General features: G+C 45.2%; 1 protein-coding gene across 1 annotated transcript in view; it reads left to right on the top strand.

Moving 5' to 3' along the window:
• Positions 1-22,268: 22,268 nt before the first annotated feature.
• The window catches only part of gabrb3 (gamma-aminobutyric acid type A receptor subunit beta3), a 345,776-nt gene continuing 344,935 nt past the window's right edge, over positions 22,269-23,109 (top strand). The window contains exons 1-3 of the mRNA XM_033023257.1: positions 22,269-22,548; positions 22,702-22,793; positions 22,927-22,994. Of these exons, the coding sequence (XP_032879148.1) occupies positions 22,466-22,548; positions 22,702-22,793; positions 22,927-22,994 (243 nt within the window). The 5' untranslated portion in view covers positions 22,269-22,465. The remainder of the gene's footprint in view (positions 22,549-22,701; positions 22,794-22,926; positions 22,995-23,109) is intronic.

Genomic DNA, 23,109 nt, shown 5'->3' with positions numbered 1-23,109 from the left:
TGGGCCGAAGGGCCTGTTTCCATGCTGTATCTCTAAACTAAAAGCTGAACTTGAACGCTCAGACATCTAGATTTAAGAATAGCTTTTTCCCCACTGCTTTCTGCTCCAAAACAAATATCCTCTTTTGCACCCCATTCCCAGAGGTGCTGCCAAAATAAAGAATGAAAGCAACTTGAACCAGGAAAGATGCAGGAAGTAAGCTGGTAATTGTGCTCTACAGGGAATAATGAAGGTTAAAGTGGTTAGCAATTACACATTAAATTATGGGACACCCCCGTGAATCCAGATATTGCAAATTTGATTTTTTAATTAGACAGTGAGACTATTAGCTTCCCCAGAGATTATGATCACAGGACAATTTGAAAAATGGGCAGATGAATATCACATTGGTTTTATATGTAGAAATACATTATCATTACGGGCATACTCTAACTGAAACTAACAAATATTATTGAAAGTGTTAGACACAGTAATAAGTAAACTCTGTCAGATTAAGTACATCAGCAAAGCACACAAAAGATTGAACGTGTCACCATCATGTGGACCAAAGACAAATAAAATGCTGGCCCATTTACGATGCGCAGAAATATAATTCCTGAAAATTGACACTGTGACATTACAAAGTATGACTAATGCAACAATATGTAGGGAGAGTCCAATTGTGTACTTATATAATAACAAATGAAGGAGTTATAAATGGAAAACGAAGAATATTTCCTCGTTCAAATGATCAATCTTTCAGATAAGGTGGATGTCAAGAAGCAATTACGTTCAGCAAAAGAGTTGGAACCAGGCAAATTAATTTAGGATAAGGGTTGGCTGTTTAGGATTGAGCTAGAGAGAAAATTCTTAATGTAGATGATTTTAGGTCTTTGACAATCTCTATTTCAGAGAGCTATGGTTGCTCCTGCTTGCTACTTGAGTGTATTAAAGTGTGCGATCGAGCAATTCTTCAAGGGAGGGAATGGGGATATAGGGATTGGGCAGCAGAATAGTGAATTTAATGCATTGAATGAGCCAAAAATGTATTGAGTGATTCGTAGGCCCACCTCGTTCATGACTGTCCATGGGTGATGCATCTTAGTTGTTGGCTGCTTGCTCCAAACCTCGGCTGGAGCAGCGTCCCTTGTGGCTGAAGAAACCAATGCGGGAGTGATAGTCTCTGTGGCAAAGGTCACATTTGTGTGTGTGGTCTCTGGTCTGTTGAAGTTGCTGCGCCCCTTTCTGCGTTCCCGCTTGTCTGCCGCTGCGTTCAACAGCTTCGCTTCCCCCGTTTTGAGATGTTGGTTCAGGGTGCCTCTCCACCTCGTGCGGTCGGCTGCAAGGCTCTCCCAGGACTCCACATCGATGTCGAGCGCCTTCATATCTCTCTTGCAGACATCCTTGTAAACGTAGCTGGAGGCGGCCGATGGTTCTCTCCGTAGAGGGTGTCTTTTGGAATACGGCCATCCTCCATGCGGTGGACATGGCCCAGCCACCGCAGTCTGCGCTGCCTGAGTAGAGTGTACATACTGGGAAGGCCAGCGCGAGACAGGATCTCGGCGTTGGACACTCTGTCTTGCCAGGATATGCCCAGGATGCGGTGGATGTTTCTCAGGTGGAAGGTGTTGAGTCTTCTCTCCTGTCTGGCATATGTAGTCCATGTCTCACTGCCGTACAGCAGCGTGCTGTTGACACAGGCGTTGTAGACTGCTATCTTTGTCTTCACCATCAGCTTTGGGTTGGTCCACACTCGAGTTGTGAGGCGAGCGAGAGTTGTAGCTGCCTTCCCGATCCTCTTATCGATCTCTGTGTCCAAGGAGAGGTTGTCGGTGATGGTGGAGCCGAGGTACGTGAACTGATGGACGGCATCAAGTTCGTAGTCGTCGATGGTGATGACAGGCGGTGCCTCTGTATCCTGCCCCAAGACATTTGTCTTCTTCAGGCTGATGGTCAGCCCGAAGTCCTTGCATGCCCGATAGAAGTGGTCCATCAGTGACTGTAGTTCCTGCTGGGTGTGGGACACAACTGAAGCATCGTCGGCAAACAACATGTCTCTGATGAGAGCTTCACGTACTTTTGTCTTTGCTCTGACACGGGTGAGGTTGAAGAACCTGCCATCTGATCTAGTACCCAGGTAGATCCCCTCTGTTGCAGTGCCGAAGGCATTTCAGGAGCAGAGCGATCCCAAAGAGTGTGGGAGCGAGGACGCAGCCTAGATTCTTGAGTAGTACAGGTGTCAGGGATTATGGAAAGGTAGGAGAATGTGGTTGAGAGGGAAAGATAGATCAACCATGATTGAATGGCAGAGTAGACTCGATGGGCCGAATGGCTTAATTCTGCTCCTATAACTTATGTATATATATTTAACATTAAATCAAAATACGCAATTAATTTCTACCATGAAATCAACGTTCAGAATATCATACAATAAGGAAAGATGCCATTCTGACCATCAAGAACTGATGTGTGGGAAGGAACTGCAGATGCTGGTTTAAACCGAAGATAGACACAAAAAGCTGGAGTAACTCAGTGGGACAGGCAGCATCTCTGGAGAGAAGGAATGGGTGACTTTTCGGCTCGAGACCCTTCTTCAGACTGTTAAGATTTCACACTGATTCCATTTTGTTCTTCCTATTTTTCTATCAGCTTTCCCCAAATTTTACCACTCATCCACACTCTACAGGCAATTACAATGGCCAAGGAACCCACCAACCCTTTAACTCGTTGGGAGGTGGGAGGAAACTGGCAAATCTGGGGGAAACCAAGATTTACACCTAATTGCTGCCTTACAGCGCCAGAGACCCGGGTTTGATCCTGACTACGGGTGCTGTCGGTATGGAGTTTGTACGTTGCCTCCGTGACCTGTGTGCGTTATCTCCAGGAAGCTCCGGTTTCCTCCCACACTCCAAAGACGTGCAGGTTTGTAGGTTAATTGGCTTGCTATAAATGTTTTTAAAAATTGTGTGTAGGATAGTATTTGTGTGTGGGGATCGCTGGTTGGCATATACTGGGTGGTCCAAAGGGCCTGCTTCCATGCTGTATCTCTCAACTAAACTAAGTTCATAGGTTCATAACTTCATAAGTTTATTTATTGTCACATATACCAATTGGTGGCGTGAAATTCACTGGCCAGGTCAGTCATACAATTTTAAAAAGCAACACTCAGAAAACACATTTTAACATAAACATCCATCACAGTGACTCCTCCACATTCCTCACTGTGATGGAAGGCGAAATAAAGTTCTAAGACCTTCCTTTGTTGTTCTTCCTTGGTCGGAGGCCTCGAGCCCTCTGTTGATGGGACGGTCTTAACTCCCGTAGCCGGCGGCGTTCGGGCCCTCCGCATCGAGGCGTTCAGCTCCCGCATCGGGGGGGGATGTCAGCTCCCCCGCGCCGGGCGATCGAACCTCGCGTCGGGGCTGGTCGAACCTTCTGCGGCATTGGAGCTCCCGACTAGCCTCTCCTGAGACTGCGAGCCCTTGTCGGTAAGTCCGCAGGCCGCAGGGGGAGCGATCCCAGGCAAGGGATCCGCTCCGATGTTAAGTCTGTGTCCCGCGGTGGGGCTCACGACAGTCTGAGGCGGCTACCAGCTCCAGCGATGGTAGGCCGTAGAGCCCGGAGAATGTGATCCGAAAAATGATCACATCTCCGGGAAGGTAAGAACCTGAAAAAAAACTTTTCCCCCATACCTCTCCCCACATAAAACAAACAGAAGAACATTAAGACAAACTTTAAACAAACGCTAAAAATAACAAAAATGACTAGACTGCTGGCAGGACTGCCATCTCCCTCCTCCGGCGTCCCCTATATTAGTAATATAGGTTGATGGGAATGCATGGAGAATAAAATGGGAATATTGTAGGATTAGTGTAACTTGGTGCGTGAGGGTTGGCGTGGGTTGTTGAAATCAAAATGTCTGTTTCAGTCCTGTATAGCACTCTGACTGCAGAGCTTAGCAATGGCAACGTTGTTGGAAATCTCTTCTGCAATCTTCTTTAATGTTATTGCATACTTTTTGTAATGTGGTTGCCAGAGCTACATGCAGCTCTAACACTGTAGCCCACCAGTACTTTCCAAGACTATGTTCAGTTCAGTTTAGTTTATTGTCACGTATACCGAGGTACAGGGAAAAGCATTTGATGCATTCACAGTGTACAGATACATGATAAGGGATTCATGTTTAGTGCAAGACAAAGGCAGTCAAGTCCGATCGAGGATAGTCTGAGGTAAAGAAAAAATGCTGGAGAAACTCAGCGGGTGAGGCAGCATCTATGGAGAAAAGGAGTAGGCGATGTTTCGGGTCGAGACTCTTCTTCAGACCCTTCTCCAATTTCCGTCAACTAATACTCTCCTCCACCTTGCGGAGATGGTCCTCACCCTTAAAAACCTTTCCTTTGACTCCTCCCATTTCTGTTAAACAAGGATAGTCTGAGATTTAACAATGAGGTAGATAGTAGTTCAGAACTGCTCTCTAGTTGAGGTAGGATAATTCAGTTGCCTTATTTCAGCTGGGAAGAAACTAGACCTGAATCTGGTGGTATGCGTTTTTACACTTTTGCCCGATGGGAGAGTAGAGAAAAAGGAATGGCCAGGGTTCGCCTCATCCTTGATTATGCTGCTGGCCTTGCCGAGGCGGAGTGAGGTATAAATGGAGTTAATGGAAGGGAGCTTGGTTTGTGGGATGGTCTGGGCTGCGTCCACAATTCGCTGCAATTTCTTGTGGTCTTGGATGAAGCTGTTCCCAAACCAAGCTGCGATGCATCCCGATAAAATGCTTTCTACGGCACATCTGTTGAAATTGGTGAGAGTTGTTGGGGACATGCCAAACTTCCTAAGCCTTCTATGGAAGTAGAGGTGCTTTCTGGGTCGTTGCTTCGATATGAATGGTCCTGGAGAAGTTGTTGGCTTTTATTTAATCCTCTGAATTTGAAGTTTTTAACCATCTCTACATTGTTGCCGTCAATCCAAACTAGGTTATGTGAATCGCTTCGCTTCCTGAAGTCGATCACTATCTCCTTTGTCTTGCTGACATTGAGAGAATGAGTTATGTGGTCATACTGTAAGTGACATAGAAACATAGAAACATAGAAACATAGGTGCAGGAGTAGGCCATTCGGCCCTTCGACCCTGCACCGCCATTCAATATGATCATGGCTGATCATCCAACTCAGTATCCCGTACCTGCCTTCTCTCCATACCCCCTGATCCCTTTAGTCACAAGGGCCACATCTAACTCCCTCTTAAATATAGCCAATGAACAGGCCTCAACTACCTTCTGTGGCAGAGAATTCCAGAGATTCACCACTCTCTGTGTGAAAAATGTTTTTCTCATCTCAGTCCTAAAAGATTTCCCCCTTATCCTTAAACTGTGACTGTTCTGGACCCCTTGTGACAGGGCCAGAATTAGGCCATTCTGCCCATCAAGTCTACTCCGCCATTTAATCATGACTGATCTATCTCTCCCTCCTAACCCCATCCTCCCTGCCTTCTCCCCATTACACTTGACTCCCTGCCTTCTCCCCATTACCCTTGACGTACTAATCAAGAATGTGCACTAATGTTCTGGTTGCCCTAGAGTTCCATTGACCATTCATTGAGTAATTAGTAGAGGTCCACTCTGTTTTTATTTAACCGATACAGCCCCGTCGCTCAGATGCGCATCAAATTAACATTTAACCATAACCATGCCGCCGCACGTTAGCGCACATGAGTTAACTTTCAACCACCGAATCCTTTGTTCTCCAACCCCACGAAGGCTCTAACCGCCCCCCTGACCGCGTGAGTGGTCGGCCCAGATCATGCCCGGTCCATGCGAGAGTTCGAGGCCGACCTTCGATGGACGGATGCCATAATGGCTCAGCCCGCCACAACTTCATCACAAAGCACCTGAAACACTCGTGAAAATTAAGTAAACAATTTTAAAAAACATGCATTTTGACTTTTTGGAGATGAAGGCGTCTAATTGAAAGCCCTGATGAGTCTCTGGATTGTCAAGTCAAGTCAAGTCAAGTCAAGTTTATTCGTCACATACACATACGAGATGTGCAGCGAAATGAAAAGTGGCAATGCTCACGGACTTGGTGCGAAAAGACAAACAAACAAACAAACAAACTACAAACAGAATGGAACAGAATCACATATTCTTTTACATATTAAATATTGTGGGCGGAAGGAAAAAGGGAAAAAAACAGCAATTTAAAAAAAAGTAGTAGAATGGTTCAGTAAAGTTAGTCCCTGGTGAGATAGGAGTTTACAGTCCTAATGGCCTCTGGGAAGAAACTCCTTCTCAACCTCTCCGTTCTCACTGCATGGCAACGGAGGAGTTTGCCTGAACGTAGCAGCTGGAACAGTCCGTTGCAGGGGTGGAACGGGACTCCCATGATTTTATTGGCTCTGGAGTTGCACCTCCTGATGTATAGTTCCTGCAGGGGGGGCGAGTGAAGTTCCCATAGTGCGTTCAGCATATAGTTGCAGACTTGCACTGTGCATGTGCTTTTTAATGCTCTTGATGGCAGCATGGAGAAGGATATGAATATATATATATATATATATATATATATATATATATATATATATAAATTAAAATATATATATGTCATTGAACTCCATGAATTTCAATGTTTCTTAAGAGTGGCTTGAAGCATGTATTAAAGGGCATGGGATAATTTGTAAGTATACCTTCTGCAAGCAAAATATAATTTGCAGCTTGTGCTCATATGCATAGTCTTATAAATCTTAGCTAAGGCTGGAATATAATGAAATTATGCAGTTCAAAATTAGGGTCCCAGTGGAAATTTACTAGATGGAAAGGCTGTCTATTTTACCTAACGATTTACCTATTTTTATATTCCTATGCAAGTGATATAGTGGATATATCTTCGGTAGATATTAAAATCTAAATGCTGGCTATTGACGGACTGCTAGTTGTCAATGCAGGGCCACTGCTTACAATTTGTTTTACAAAATTACGATCTCTCCTTTATTTAGCTTCAAGTAGAGTTTATACAAATTATCTCCAGAGTGAGGTTGGTCAAACTCGAGCTGCGTTCTCTGCAGGTTGAGAGGAGACCTGATGGAAGTATACAAAATTAAGAGACACACTTGTAGGGTAGACATTCAGAATTTTTCTCCTGGGTTAGAAATGTTAAAGACTAGAGGGCGTAGCTTTATGGTAAGAGGGGTAAAGTTTAAAGGAGATGTTCAGGCGGGTTCTTTTATTCTGAGGGTGGTGGGTGCCTGGAACGCGCTGCCAGGGGTGGTGGTGAAGGCATTTCATAAGTTCACGTTCAGAAATTATAGGAGCAGAATTAGGCTATTCAGCCCATTCAATCATGGCTGATCCATCCTTCACTCTCAACCCCACTCTCCTACCTTCTCCTCATAACTCCCAACACCCTTACTAATCAAGAATCAATGGATATTAAAAAATATCCATTGACTTGGCCTCCACAGCTGTCTGTGGAAACAAATTCCACAGATTCACCACCCTCCGACTAAAGACATTTCTCCTCATCTCCTTTTTAAAGGTATGTCCTCTCATTCTGAGGCCATGGCCACTGATCCTAGACTCTCCCACTAGTGGAAACATCCTCTCCACATCCACTCTATCCAGGCAGATGTGATAGTGGTGTTTAACAGGTTTTGGATGGCTCATGGATATATGGGCAATGGAAGAGATATGGATCATGTGCAGGCACCTAAGATTTGCTTGTCTTGGCATCATGTTTGGCAAACTCTTCCGTGTTCGATGCTCAATGGGGTACTCAGTTTCTATTGCAAATTGGTGCAATTATTTAAGCATGCCTTCCACTACTCTGGTTTAAAATGCCATCTCGGGAAAAATTATGGCAAGGCTCACTTGATGTTAAAAAATGTGTGGCCTGGGTCAACCCCTGTACAATGGGTTCTGTATCCTAGATGTTCCACATTAGCAAGTGGCACACGGTGCACCTAACATCTCAGTCCCATCCACAAAGACTCCAATAGTTGAAGCACAATTGAGTTTTTGGGCGGCTCGGTGGCGCGATAGTGGAACTGCTGCCTCACAGCACCAGAGACCCAGTTTCAATCCGGACTACGGATGCTGTCTGTGTGGAGTTTGCACATTCTCCCTGTGACCGCGTGGGTTTTTTCCGGGTGTTCAGGTTTCCTCCCACATTCCAAATACATGTAGGTTTATAGGTTTCTTGGCTTCTGTAAATTGCACCATTGTGTGGGAATCTAAACTGGGATAACATAGAACTGGTGAATGGGTGATCGCTGATCAGAGTGGACTCGGTGGGACCTGTTTTCACGCAGTATTTCCAAATAAAAGAGCTAATGTGGCACTGGGTGCCTCATCAACTCTGTCCTTTCCTTCTTTGTGTTTAAATAGTATGTTAAATGTATGTTTTTAGTGCTCTTTAGCTTGTTTTATGTGGGGGGAGGGGAGGGGGGGCGGGGAAACTTTATCTAATCTCTTACCTCGACAGATATACGATTTTTTCCCGTATCGTATCTCCGTCCGCACTGCGGCCTAACATCGAGGAGTTGGCGCCCTTTGCTGGAGACCGACTTTTGAGAGCTCCACCGCCGGTGTCTTACTTACTTACTTATTTACTGTCTGTTATGCCTCCTGGCATGTAGGGCAGCAACGAAGGTCCTCCACTCAGTAGTGTTGATTACTTCCGTTGCTGTTTCCGTGACGTATTTGTTTTACGAGACAGGGTTGTTGGCCCTGTGCTCAACCTCCAACCTGGAGGACCAGTGGATCGCACTTCGTCTCGCCTCTACCCTTCGACCTGTCCAGCATGGGAGACAGTAACAGGAGACGAATCTCCTGCAGGCATAGCTCTAGGGGTCACTGAGACACACAAGCTCCCCGACCACGACAAGGTTGCAATCCAATTGGGAGACCGCCGGTATCTACGTGACTTTAAAATCGTGGAGCCCGCGATCTTTTGCCAGGGATCGACCTCGGAGCTCCAACCGTGGGTGCTTGCGGACTTACATCACGGAGTCAGCGGTCTCTGGTCAGAGACCGACATCGAGAACTTCAAGCAGCGGGAGTTTCGATCGCCTCGACCCGGGAGTTTCGATTGTCCCGACGCGGGAGCTTTGACTGCCGGCTGCGGCAGCTTTGATCGCCCCGACTGCGGTTGGTTCGACTGCCCCGACTGCAGGAGAAATAAAGAGGAAGCAGATTGAAATTATTTGCCTTCCATCACAGTGAGGAATGCGGGGAATCTGCTGTGGTGGATGTTTATGTTAACTTTTATGTAGTTGTGTGGCTTGTTGCTTTTTTTTCGTATAGCTGTACAGTAATTCACATATCACTGTACCTTAATTGGTACACGTGACAATAAAAGACCCTTGAAACCTTTGAAACCTTTAATGTCTTCTGTAGAAAGATGATTTGATTAGATCAGATGAGTTGTTTTATGTAAATTTAGGTAGCCTGAAGAGTAATGCCCCTGTCCTACTTAGGAAACTTGAACGGAAACCTCTGGATACTTTGCGCCCCACCCAAGGTTTCCATGCGGTTCCCGGAGGTTTTTGTTAGTCTCCCTACCTGCTTCCACTACCTGCAACCTCCGGCAACCACCTGCAACCTCCGGGAACCGCACGGAAACCTTGGGTGGGGCGCAAAGTCTCCAGAGGTTTCCGTTCAGGTTTCCTAAGTGGGACAGGGGCAAGAGAAACCAGATCTCTCTTTTTAATCTTCCCCTTGGAGAACCGGGATGAAAATGATGTCTGTATTCTTTCTAAACTTAGTTGTCGATTATATAAGTGTCATATTAAGAAACGTGTCAAATCATGACAAACAAAGCATGGTCTTGTTATAGAAAGCAGAGCGACAGTGAAAGCATCAGAAATACATGGTTATATCGGAAGACAAAATAACCATATGCTGCACACCTCTTGCATTTGTTATTTTTAGTCTTTGTATCAAACAACAAGAAATCACCTTGAAAACAAGAAAGATTTGCATTTTTATAACCCTTTCAGAGCGCACCGAAGTGCTTTGTAGCCAATCAAATACTTTTGGATTATTTGCGTTGCTGCGATGTTGGAAATTGAACTCAGCAGCAAATTTGCACACAGCAAGATCTATTGGTTTTAGTAATGGGCGATAAGCTAGATTTAGTTACAAGCTTAACACTGCATTATTATTTATCCAATAGTGATGGAGTTCAATGCAGTGTTTGCTCAAGGAGAAGCATCAAGCTGTGACTAAGATTCCAGATTTAGATGTGATAATGAGGAAACGTAGACTGTCCAAGTTAAATTTGACTAATCTGTGAATAGGCAAAATGAAAGGATGTCAGTGAAAGCCGTCCAGAATGGATTCGGTGATGCACAACTATTTTGTACACCAAACAGGCGAGAGTTCTTCTTCACAGAGATAATCAAGGTGACCTAAAACATAAGAGAAGCACAGATAATATAAAGATACGGGTAAGGGCAACTGCCTCCAGTGACCTTTCTTCGATTCAGACCTCAAGTGCTATCTATGTGGAGCTGGCATGTTCTCTCTGTGGCTATGTAGGATTTCCTGGGTGCTCCAGTATGCTCTCATTCCCAAAGATGTGTTGGTTAATTGACTGCTGCAAATCACTCTGAGGCGTGTGGTGCTAAATCAGGGAAGTGCTAGTAGGTATGAGTGGGAGAGAGAATGAGTTGAAGGAAAATAAATATGAGAATGGCATTTTTCTGTATCGCTCGTGAGGAAATTTGAAATAAAATGAAATGATATTGCACATATATGCGGAGTGGCACGGTGGCGCAGCGGTAGGGAGGTACAGCGCCAGGGACCTGGGTTCAATCCTGACTACGGGTGCTGTCTGTGCGGAGTTTGTACGTTCTCCCCACGACCTGCGTGGGATTTATTTGGCGCTCTATTTTCCTCCCACACTCCAAAGACACACTGGTTTGTAGGTTAATTGGCTTTGGTAAAATAAAATTGTCCCGAGTGCGTAGGATAGAGATCGCAGGTCGGCGCGGACTAAATGGGCCTGTTTCCACGCTGTTTCTCTAAACTAGATAACAAATGGGAAAAAACATACACAGGTCCTGATTACCATGAGAAGCACAACAAACAACAAACAACACCCTGAGTGGTCCTGGTCCTTTTCTCACCTGCAGCTCTTCATCTCAGCACCTGCAGAAGGATCTCATGTAGTGGTCTGTGCTGCATCTTGGTGGAACCAGTCTGTTGCTGAAGGTGCTCCTCCGGTGGACCTGTGTGTCATGGAGGGGGTGAGCTGTATTGTCCAAGATGCTCCGCAGTTTTCATAAAGAGAGAAATCATATGAGGAATAGATCGGGTAGACCCACATATTCTGCAGCCCAGAGTTGGGGAATCAAGAACCAGAGGACATAGGGTTAAGGTGAGGGAGGAAAGATTTATTAGGAAACTGAGGGGTAACTTTTTCACTCAAAAGGGTGGTAGGTGTATGGAACAAGCTGCCGGAGGAGTTAGTCGAGGCAGGTACTATCGCAACATTTAACATTTTGACATGTACATGGATGGGACAGGTTTAGAGGGATGTGGGCCAAATGCAAGCAGGTGGGACTAATGTAGATGGGACATTGGCTGGTGTGGGCAGGTTGGGATGAAGGGCCTGTTTCCATTTTGTAAGTCTCTACGATTCTATGAATACACAAGCTAGAGTTGTATGATGATATGATGATATGATTACTATTTGCAGGATATTAAAGTGAATTACTAGAAACCATTTCCATTGTTTGAAGAGTCTAGGAGCAGGGGCCATTATCCAAACATTCAAGCTCGGTCTTTAAGGAATAAATTAAGCAAACACATCCACTGGAAAAAGGTACTAGCAATTCGAAAATCTGTACTGGTGCGAGGTGGCTTGTTAATTCTAAATCTTGTCCTGATAGATCTCTATTAATCCAAGCAGTTAAGGGATATCAGGTGAAATTAAGCACACGGTAAAAGGAATTAATCTGCCCTGATCTCAATGAATGATGGAACAATGTCAAGGGGTTAAATGGATTATTGATGACAATCAGATAATCTGCTTATCATTCGAGTTGATTGAGGGATAAGTATTGGAAGGATATCATCAATAGCTCTCCTCGATAAATGACTAAGGATATATTGGTATATTGATTTCTCTACCTTCATAACCCTTGCATTCCCACTCTCTCCGTTCCTCCCCCACCCGTCATTGTCATATCTTCAAAGTCATCTTGTTGAGCCTCATTGTAACTCATTTTCACCTCGCCCACAGCTAACAATGGCCTGCAAAATCCGCAAGAACCTACCTGAACTCCCTGTGGCTCAGCACTTCAACTCCCCCTCCCATTCCCAATCCGACCTCTCTGTCCTGGGTCTCCTCCATTGCCAGAGTGAGCAACACTGGAAATTGGAGGAACAACACCTCATATTCCGCCTGGGTAGCCTGCGTCCGGCGGACATGAACATTGAATTCTCCCAATTTTGCTAGCCCTTGCTGTCTCCTCCCCTTCGTTAACCCTCGAGCTGTCTCCTCCCATCCCCCCGCCCTCGGGCTCCTCCTCCTCCCTTTTTCCTTCCTTCTCCCCCCCCCCACCCCCTATCAGTCTGAAGAAGGGTTTCAGCCAGAAACGTCACCTATTTCCTTCGCTCCATAGATGCTGCTGCACCCGCTGAGTTTCTCCAGCATTTTTGTGTACCTTCGATTTTCCAGCATCTGCAGTTCCTTCTTGAATGCTAACAATGGCCTGTTTCCTTTTCCATTGTTACATTTTTGCATATCTTTCATTCATTAGTTCTATATCTCCCTATCTCATTGTCTATATCTCTTGTTTTCCTCTCTCCTGACTCAGTCTGAAGAAGGGTCTCGACGCGAAATGTCACCTATTCTTTTTCTCCAGAAATGCTGTTTGACTCGCTGAGTCACTCCAGCTTATTTGTGTCTATTTTCGGTTGAATCCAGCACCTGCAGTTCCTTCCTACACATAGGATATATTTAAACCAAGCTGAGAGGCAGAGGTAGTCTTAGATTAATACTTCATTAACAGAAGGCACCATTTACATTGTGTCATCTAAAATGTTGTGGTCAAATTTTCCGCGGCAGCGGCAACGGAGACCCGACTCGGCCCCGGAACCGTGGCGGCGGCAGCGGAGACCCGACTCGGCCTCGGAGCTGTGGCGGCGGCAGCGACCACCCGCGGAGTTTGAACCGGCCCGTTCGCGGAGCACGGTTGAGCCGCGGGATTTACCATCACCCGGTGGGGCCACAACATCTGGAGCCTGGATCGCCTCGGCGCAGAGGGAGAACAAAGAGGGAAGAGACAGAGACTTTAAGATTTTGCCTTCCATCACAGTGAGGAGGTGTTTGGTGAACTCACTGTGGTGGATGTTAAATTTGTGTTGATTGTGTGTTTTTGTCATTTTTTATTATATGTATGACTGCAGGGAAACAAAATTTCGTTCAGACCGAAAGGTCTGAATGACAATAAAAGGAATCTAATCTAATCTATTCAAATATCAGAAAACCCGAATCTATAGTATTCTAATCAGTGATGAAACTGTGTACAATTTAGTGACGGCTAATACATTATATGACACTTGAACAAATACATGCATATGTATGTGTATAGATCTTTTTTTTTTAAACTGGTTTTCTTGACTAGGTGATAAACTGGCCCTTGAATACGAAAGTGAAGCATGTAGTTGTAAATGTAAAGAACTGCCAACAATTGCAGCAATTAATATCTCATCGATCCTACAGTGGCCTATTTTGAATACCTCCCCATGGAGAATGTCTCAGTGGTGACCTTAAATGGGACAAGACCTGTCAACAGCTAAACATCACAACTATGCTGTGGGGTCCACTTTATTCATGATGATGGCACAGAGAATAGGTAAAGCATTCAGTCATAGCTTAACTCGTTAATGAGACAATATTCAACATATAAGAGTTTCTATCATTTTCTATATGTGGTAAATTACTATTAAAACACAAAGTACATGCTATAACACCAGGAGAAGCTGTCGACCAAGAAAACAAAGTCCAAACTTTAGGGGCGGCACAGTGGCGCAGCGGTAAAGCAACTGCCTTACAGCGCCAGAGACCCGGGTTTGATCCTGACTATGGGTGCTTGTCTGTACGGAGTTTGTACGTTCTATCCTGCCGCAACTGGAGAGTAGTCCTGAACTACTATCTAGCTTAACCTTTAGAATAAAGGGGAGGTCATTTAAGACTGAGGTGAGAAAATAAAGGGGAGGTCATTTAAGACTGAGGTGAGAAAATAAAGGGGAGGTCATTTAAGACTGAGGTGAGAAAATAAAGGGGAGGTCATTTAAGACTGAGGTGAGAAAAAAAAATTTCACCCAGAGAGTTGTGAATTTATGGAGAGGGCAGTGGAGGACAGAGGGCAGTGGAGGCCAAGTCACTGGATGGATTTAAGAGAGAGTTAGATAGAGCTCTAGGGGCTAGTGGAGTCAAGGGATATGGGGAGAAGGCAGGTCAAAGGTTGATTTATTGTCACATACACCTAGATGTAGTGAAATTCCTTTTGCCAATGCAGCACATAAGAAAGAATACAAACATAACAATAATAAATAGCTTTAACATAAAAACAGCCCCCCACAATGGTTCCCATTATGGGGGAAGGCACAAAGTCCAGTCCCATCCCCAATGTCCACCCATAGTCGGGCCTATTGAGGCCTCCACAGTTGCCTCTACGGAGGCCCGATGTTCCAGGCCGTCCTCGCCGGGTGATGATGTTCCGGCGTCGGGAGAGTCCTCTCAGCGGCATGGGAACCCTGGAACGGCCGCATCCCTACTCGAGACCGTGGCTTCCGGAGCCGACAAGGCCGCGCCGAATGGAGCTCAACTGGCGATCTCGTCGCGAGATCCCAGGCTCCCGATGGAAAGTTCAGCGCCGCCGCCCGCAGCTCCGCGATGTTTTTAACGCCGGTCCCAGCTCACCGGAGTTCCAGCGCGGCGACTCAGGCAAGGCACCGCCCGCCCCGCAATGGCGCTCCAGCGCTGCACCGCCGTCCTCACACCCGCAGCTCCGCCGCCGCCGGTGCCGCCGCCGCCGATGCCGCCGATGCCGAGGCTCCGGGCGGTCCCCTCGCTCCTCGGACCCGCAGCCGCCGCCGATGCCGCCGCTGCTCCGGGCGGTCCCCTCAGGAAATGCCGCTCCAGGCCCGCTGGTAGGCCGCGAAGACGGGTCAAAAGTGCAGCCCGGAGAAAAGCTGCATCTCCGACCAGGTAGGGACCCTGAAAATTAGTTTCCCCCTTCCCCCCCTCCCCCACACATAAAAAAGCTAGAACTCCTTAAAAACAAAACACTAAACTAACTAAAAATAAGAAAAAAGAAATGAAAAACAGACAGCTGCAGGCTAGGCAGCCATACCCCCTACAGGTCGGCGCCACGGGTTATTGATAGGGGATGATCAGCCATGATCACAATGAATGGCCGTGCTGGCTCGAAGGGCAGAATGACCTCCTCCTGCACCTATTTTCTATGTTTCTATGTATCTATGTTTCTATTGGTGACGCTCGGACTATCTTAAATCTTCTGGGTTTATCAAGCACTAAACTTTATTCCCTTATCATGCACAATTTCTGTTGTAAACTGTGAATGGTTCGATTGTAGTCATGTAACGTCTTTCCACTGACTGGTTAGTCCTCAACAAAAGTTTTTCACTGTACCTCGGTACACGTGACAATAAACTAAAACGGAAACTAATAATAATAATAATAATAATAATAATAATAATAATAATAATAATAATAATAATAATAATAATAATAATAATAATAATAATAATAATATATTTTATTGTCATTGCACATCAGTGCAACGAGATTTGGTATGCAGCTTCCAACCGATGTCAAAAAAATGAATAAATAAACTGTGCGACGTGACCATCTACTAGACTAAGTGGGACCCGTTGGGTCCCAGCATCACACAGGAGGGCTGGTCACCAACGCAATATTCCACCTCTCCACCAATTTCAATACTGCTCGCCAGTGGGGGGGGGGGCTGCTGTCTGTTGAGTTAGTATGGGTGTTGCGGGCTGAAGGTACTGGTTTCCAGAGGGCTAGTATAGATATTGTGGGCCGTATGGATGCTTGGGTAGGCATCCAACTGTTGCAACGATTTTAAAAGCCTGCCAAGGCAAACAATTGGGCTGCAGCCACCCGACAACCAAAATTCATTTTGTGAACACAAACTTGTTAAAAAAGGCGAGGCAAACAATTGGGCTGCAGACGCCCGACAACCAAAATTCATTTTGTGAACACAAACTTGTCAAAAAAGGCGAGGCAAACAATTGGGCTGCAAACACCCGACAACCAAAATTCATTTTGTTAACAAAAACGTTTAAAAAAGGGCTGCAGCTGCTTTGCAGCCGCATCGAGGGGACTCACCGTGGAGTAGACGTGCGTTCAGTGTTATTCGCAGCTCAGTCTCTGCCAGACCCTCTCACTTCCTGGGTCTGGCAGAGACTGAGTGAGGCACGACACTTCCTAGTTTTATACTCCCTCCCCCTGCCGCCAGTGGGGGCAGCAGAGAGAATGGGGAATTTTGTAAAAACATTAATATCTCTCTCATTTTTCATCGACGGAAAAAAATCCTCCGCTCTCATACGGCGGAGGGGGGCTCTGAGCGAGGTGGCCAAAAATGACGGCCGTAGGTGGCGGCGTTCTCTCGGAAATCACAGCACAGTCGGCTAAAAGCGGTCAAGATCAGAGATTTAGTAATATAGATACTGCTTATACACACTTATGCTAAGTACAATAACAAACTCCATATGCAATAATAAACTGTCAACATGTTAACAAGAGCATAAAAACTGATTGTGTCGATGCAAGTATATAATTGGGGTTATCAAGTGGGCACTTTCCTTCACTGGTGGTTCATTGAGTTAGGCCCACGACACCTCAGGAAGGCGTCCCTTTGAACATGACAACCCCCCTCAATATCTGCTCTCATCACCTATACGACCAATAGCTACTAAATAAAGGAAACCACAGACGATTAATTCACTCAAAGAAATGCTAAACACTCGCATCCTGTCTTACACTTATCCTAACCCATCGTTAAACAGTCGTAGCGCCACAAATATCAACCTACAATTTATTGAGTATATTATGTATAGAGGAACTTTGAGAAAGACTTCTGGGGGGATTCTTACACTTTTCATTGTTGAATTAATTTTAGTTGAAAGATCTTTGTTTCAAATGTTTGATTTCCCCCCCTTGAACTAATGCACTGCTGTCTATATTCAGAGATGTAATTGTAATGCCGTGTAAACAAATACATTGCAAAAGATTGCGTTAGCAGAGATAATTACATAACATTGTCTTGAACAAACCTGTTGGTTCAAGAATTATGTTGAACATGAATACAAAGTCTATAGGAAATTGCAAACATTTACAGTAAAATACTGACTTTGATTTGTATTTAGCTTATGTCTGTATGATTAAGCACAGTGCCATTGTTTAAGATATTTTCCCCACTGGTATTAAGGATTCCATAGAAATTTTTATTTCTTGCATCTGGTATTATATTTCTTGTTTTATAAGCCACCGTGCTCCACGATAAGGTAGTACTGCAGTCTGTGCCATGGAATATTCATTGGATGTCAAGCACACATTTCAAAGGCGAGATACACCAAAGAGATATCTAAGGGCTTGAGGAATGAAGTTTTGCAAAGCGACTGAAACCGCTTTCTATCTGCGATTACTGTTGAGCCAAACCAACCAATAATTACAAATTCCGGGGGAAAAAAAATCTGAAATATCTTTTGATTATACTTTGCGCATTATTCAAGTTTGAAACACAATGTCATGAAAATGCTCCTTCTTTCCGTGGTTTAAGTACTTCTTGATGAAGGTCATTAACGTATGAATCATGACAGAAGCAACGCTGCCCATTGCCATGGGATCAAAAACATTGCATCAGTGATTCTTGGTTTGTTAATCATTCACCAGATTGGACTTACTGCATAAGAAGATTGAGTTTTGTTTTGCCTTCTCATGACATTGATAAATTGGGCCTTACAGCATCTCCTTCATATAAAATCTTTGAGACATGGATATAGAGATGAAATGATTTTAAAATCTGGTCCTTGTCTATAAAAACATGGTAATTTTATTCATTTAGCAATTTTTCAAAAGTTATCTCCTAGAAAACCAGGACTATGGAAGAATACAAAAGTCAAGAGAGTTTAATTGTCGTATGCGTTGTTTGGTTTAGTTTAGTTTCGTTTAAAGATACAGCGCGGAAACAGGCCCTTCGGCCCGCCGAGTCTGCACCGACCAGTGGTCCCCGCACATTAACACCACCCTTCACCCAGTAGGGACAAATTTACATTTACACCAAGCCTGTACGCCTTAGGAATATGGGAAGAAACCGAAGGTCTCGGAGAAAACCCATGCAGGTCGCAGGGAGAACGTACAAACTCCGTACAGACAGCACCCGTAGTCAGCATCGAAACTGAGTTCCTGTATGTCATCCATTGGGCACAACATAATGAAATTCTTGCTGCAGCTTTATAGGCTCTTTAATGCAATAACACAACAAATAATTCATTATACAATAAACTACCAGTCATACCAGGCAACAAGACCATAATAGTACAAGGCGAATGGGTGTGGAATTGGTCAGGTTTGGAGGTCATAGTGTCAGAACCGTACTGTGTAACTCTGGCAGAATAAGCACATATCACTACTTATATCATCCAAACAAATAACTTGAATTAACATTTTCAATTCTATTCAAAATTAAACACACACTTATCTCATTACATCGCTGAATCAAAAGACAGTTACTTAAGAATGGAAATTAAAGCTCATTTAAGGTGTGGAGAAAGCAAATGCTTTGATATCCCCTTCCAGCATGACAAATGTGTGGGTGCAACTCGAAATATTTAATACACAAATGTAGGTGTTTGGAATTCAGTGCGTGGTGCTAGCGAGTGAGCGCAAGATTGTGAACTGTCCTTCGTGAATCGTGTTTAGGTCTTTCCAGCAGTGGCCATCGCTGTTTTGAATGGATCTTGATCATTCCAATTTGTAGACTTTCTTCTGGAGTTGCATCGTAATACGTTTACTTTTAATGTTATCAAAGAACTGAATAAATAAGAATGAATGCAGTTGGATACCATCATCCAATTGTCATTTTTGTCGGTAGAAGAAATGCATTATAGTCTGAAGAAGGGTTTCGGGCCGAAACGTTGCCTATTTCCTTCGCTCCATAGATGCTGCTGCACCCGCTGAGTTTCTCCAGCACTTTTGTCTACCTTCGATTTTCCAGCATCTGCAGTTCCTTCTTAAACACAAATGCATTATATCCCATATTTTAAATTTTATATGACCTTTAATTTGTGTAGTTCATAAGTCCATCAGTGATAGGAGCAGAATTATGCCGTTTGGCCCATCAAGTCTACTCCGCCATTCAATCATGGCTGATCTATCTTTCCCTCTTAACCCCATTCTCCTGCCTTCTCTGCATTGCCCGACATCTGTACCAATCAAGAATCTACCTATCTCTGCCTTAAAACATATCCACTGACGCCTCCACAGCCTCCTGTGGCAATGAATTCCCCAGATCCTCCACCCTCTGACTGAAGAAACTCCTCCTCATTTCCTTTTTATAGAGACATATGAAACTGCGGATGCTGGAATCTTTAGCAAAACACAGAGTGTCAGAGTGACTGAGAGGGGTCAAATAGCACCGGGAGAGGGAATGAACAGACGATGTTTTGGGTCGGGTCGTTTCTCCAGTCTGAAGAAGGGATCCGACCCGAATCATCGCCTGTCCATTACCTCCCGAGATGCTGCCTAAACTCGCTCAGTTCCACCAGCATTTGGCTCTTTGCATTAATTGTTATTACGTTTTGATATATAGGGACATATTTTGTTTAGAAACCTGGTCATGTTGATATCCCAAGGGGAACAGATGGGACGGTGAAAATAAATGCAGATATTTTGAAACCAAAAAGACATAGCTCGGTGGGTCAGTCAGCAACTATTAAATCAAAAAGTCAACATTTTGGGTCTGGACATGGGCGGTTTGGACAAGAGTAAGAATCTATTGTGGGCAACAATTTGAGATATTTAGTAGGAAGGAACTGCAGATGCTGGTTTAAACCGAAGATAGGCACAAAGTGCTGGAGTTACTCAGCGGGACAGGCAGCATCTCTGGAGCGAAGGAATGGGCGACGATTCGGGTCGAGTCTGAAGAAGGGTCTCGACCCGAAACGTCACCCGTTCCTTCTCACCAGAGATGCTGCCTGTCCCGCTGAGTTACTCCGGCTTGTTGTGTCTATATCTTTAATTTGAGATATTGCTAAGGCTCAGGTTGAGATAAACGGAAGGCACAATACATGGCCAATTCTAACTCTCTCTCTCGCATGCTTAGCATATACCTAGAAGTCTCGACCCGAAACGTCTTCCATTCCTTCTCTCCAGATGCTGCCAGGCCCGCTTAGTTACTTCAGTATTTATGCGTCTATCTTCGGTGTAAACCAGCATCTGCCGTTCATTCCTACACTCCCCCCCCCCCCCCCCCTCCCCCCCTCCCCCCCCCCCCCCCCCCCCTCGAATTAATCATCGTCCCACCCCGTGTACTGTGTGGCTCTGTTAAATCTAGCCATCTATTTTGGAGTACTAGTATTGAAATCCCCTTCGACAACCCGAGATACCCTGCATATCTTTAGCCGTCCGTTTTGAAAGACTCGCCCTCTTTATCTATCCACAAATAGATTGAATTTTTTTATTGAAGATGTCCATCTTTTCAACAGAGATCACATGGCATGTGGCCTGGAATAGAATAGTCAGGATGCCCTCTGTTAGTTGAGCCGCCGCGCTGGACATCCTGGTTAATATTAGCCTTTGCCTTTTCAGGTGAAGTCCCATCACTCTCATCTCCCCATTCACTGTGACCCTCTCTGCACCAATTTAACATCTCCTGCTGGACGGCATCTCCAGCTATCGGTCCCCCGCGGTCTAACCGTGGCCTCGTTCTTTCTTGAATAACATTCATTAAGTACCATTTACCCTCTCTGCCCGTTGGATACAAGATTCCACCGGGGACTCCCAGATTGCAAGCGGAGCTTCTAAATCCGCCTCTCTTAAACTTTGTGAATCCGGATTAATTGGAGAGCAGAACACTTCCATGGCCGGAGAGAATGCATTTGAGACGTGCCACATTGTGTTTAAAAAAAATGCTCAGCTACAGTTCCGGGGCTGCAATCTGCAGCTGAATGGCCGTCTTGTAAAGTCTTGTAACGTTTGTAATATTTTGGTTTCTTGAAATAGCTCGGTCCCCCCTTCTCTCCGTCAAACCTTGGCGTTGCAAGGGCTATCGCCCCTATTAGAGATCTCCCCCCTCTCCTCCCCTCTCCTCTCATCCTCCCTCCTCCTGTATCCACAGTGAGATTCTTTGCTCCTTCTAACATCATTCATGCCCTTCGCATTTGCGTGGAGCTCACTGGAGCCCCGGTGATGCACTACTCCCTTAACGCCCAGTGACCCTCTGGCCACTACAAAGCAGCGCACCAGTCCCTCCCTCCCTCTGTCCCCCTCCCCTCGCCTTCATTATCCCCGGTGCTCAGGTTTTCCCCAATTCCCTCCTGTGTGATGCTGCTGTCGACTGCTCCGGATCCTGGCTGGTTGAATCGCCCGTCAGTCTGCGCGTCGCTGCAATCGTAGCGGGGCTGAATCGGGGAGTATTTTAATCACATGCTTCTCCGCGTCCTCTTCATTTTTCCTCCTTGCCAAGCAAACCCGATTTCTACAAACTCCAAGCATCTCGCGTGCGGCGACACCACCTTTCTCGCCCAGCCTTGTATCAAGAGGCACCTTCTCGGTGCGGGAGATGTGAACGGGAGGATTGGCCCGTCGGGGGGAGCACCGATGTACGATGGCAACGAATTGGATGTATTCTCACCGTGCGGCGGTTTCCATTGCTTTAGCGCCGAGGCAGTTTTCTGAAATCTATTTTTCTTGAGGACTATCAACGGCAGTCTCTCCTCCTGTGAGTGCATGTGCATGTCTCTGTGTGTGTGTGTGTGTGTGTGTGTGCATGTGTGTGTGTGTATATCAAAAAAGCGACGAAACCGCATCTGAATATGGGAGTGAGCGAAGACCTGAATTTCGACTTCAAGTGAACGAAGAGAAAGATAATTAATTGAAGAGAGAGAGAGAGAGGAAAAAAAAAGACTCTCGTGCGAGCCTTTCAATAGTACTGTGTGGAAAGATGCATCCATCCGAGAAGGATCATTAGATTTTATTCGCAAGAATTAACCACGTCTTGTGCAGAAATACACACACACTCACAAAATAACCACAGCATCGAGACGAAAAGAAAACAACCTTTTTTTTTAATTCTTCTAATCATTTATGAGCCATGTTGCTCAATTTGCTCTGCAGTCTCACCCGATGCTTTGGACTTTGAAGGGAGCCTCGTATTCCGCCGTGCATTTGCCATTTTGACCCCACGAACTAGTTTTTCGCCCAACAACCAAGGAATGTGGACATACCCGGGAAGACGTTACTTTGGTATTTTCTCAGCGCCGGTGGTGTTGGTGGCGGTAGTTTGCTGTGCTCAGAGGTAAGGCGATCCAAACGCGGTGGATGGAGGCGGCAGCAGCTCACGTTAATGGGCGGAATGTCAATTGTGAATGACTTATTATTTTTTCCATTTTCTCTTTCTCTTTCTCTCTCCCCCCTCCACCCCTTGTGTGTGCTTGGCTTTCGACCCCAGCGTAAATGAACACGGAAACATGTCGTTTGTCAAGGAGACGGTGGACAACATGCTCAGGGGATACGACATTCGCCTGAGACCCGATTTTGGAGGTAAGGCATCTTTGGTCCCCCAAGTCAAAAACGGCCCATTACAAAAAATCTGTGCGGTATGCTGATTGAACTTTTGACAGCAATGTATATATATATCTATATATATATATTCTTCTCCTCATTTGTGCCCAAGGACCACCAGTCAGCGTTGGGATGAATATCGACGTCGCCAGTATCGACCAAGTGTCTGAAGTTAATATGGTGAGTGGATTATTAGTCCTTTATTTTGACGTCTGTTATAACGCACGTTTTTCATGTTGATGGGATATGTCAAGATGGATATTGACAAGGTGTTAAAAGTATCGCTTTTGAACTG

This window comes from Amblyraja radiata, chromosome 6, assembly GCF_010909765.2.
Source record: "Amblyraja radiata isolate CabotCenter1 chromosome 6, sAmbRad1.1.pri, whole genome shotgun sequence".
In the NCBI taxonomy this organism is placed as follows: Eukaryota; Metazoa; Chordata; class Chondrichthyes; order Rajiformes; family Rajidae; genus Amblyraja; species Amblyraja radiata.
Note: the sequence above shows the minus strand (reverse complement) of the source record. Positions and strands in the feature narration are given on the sequence as shown.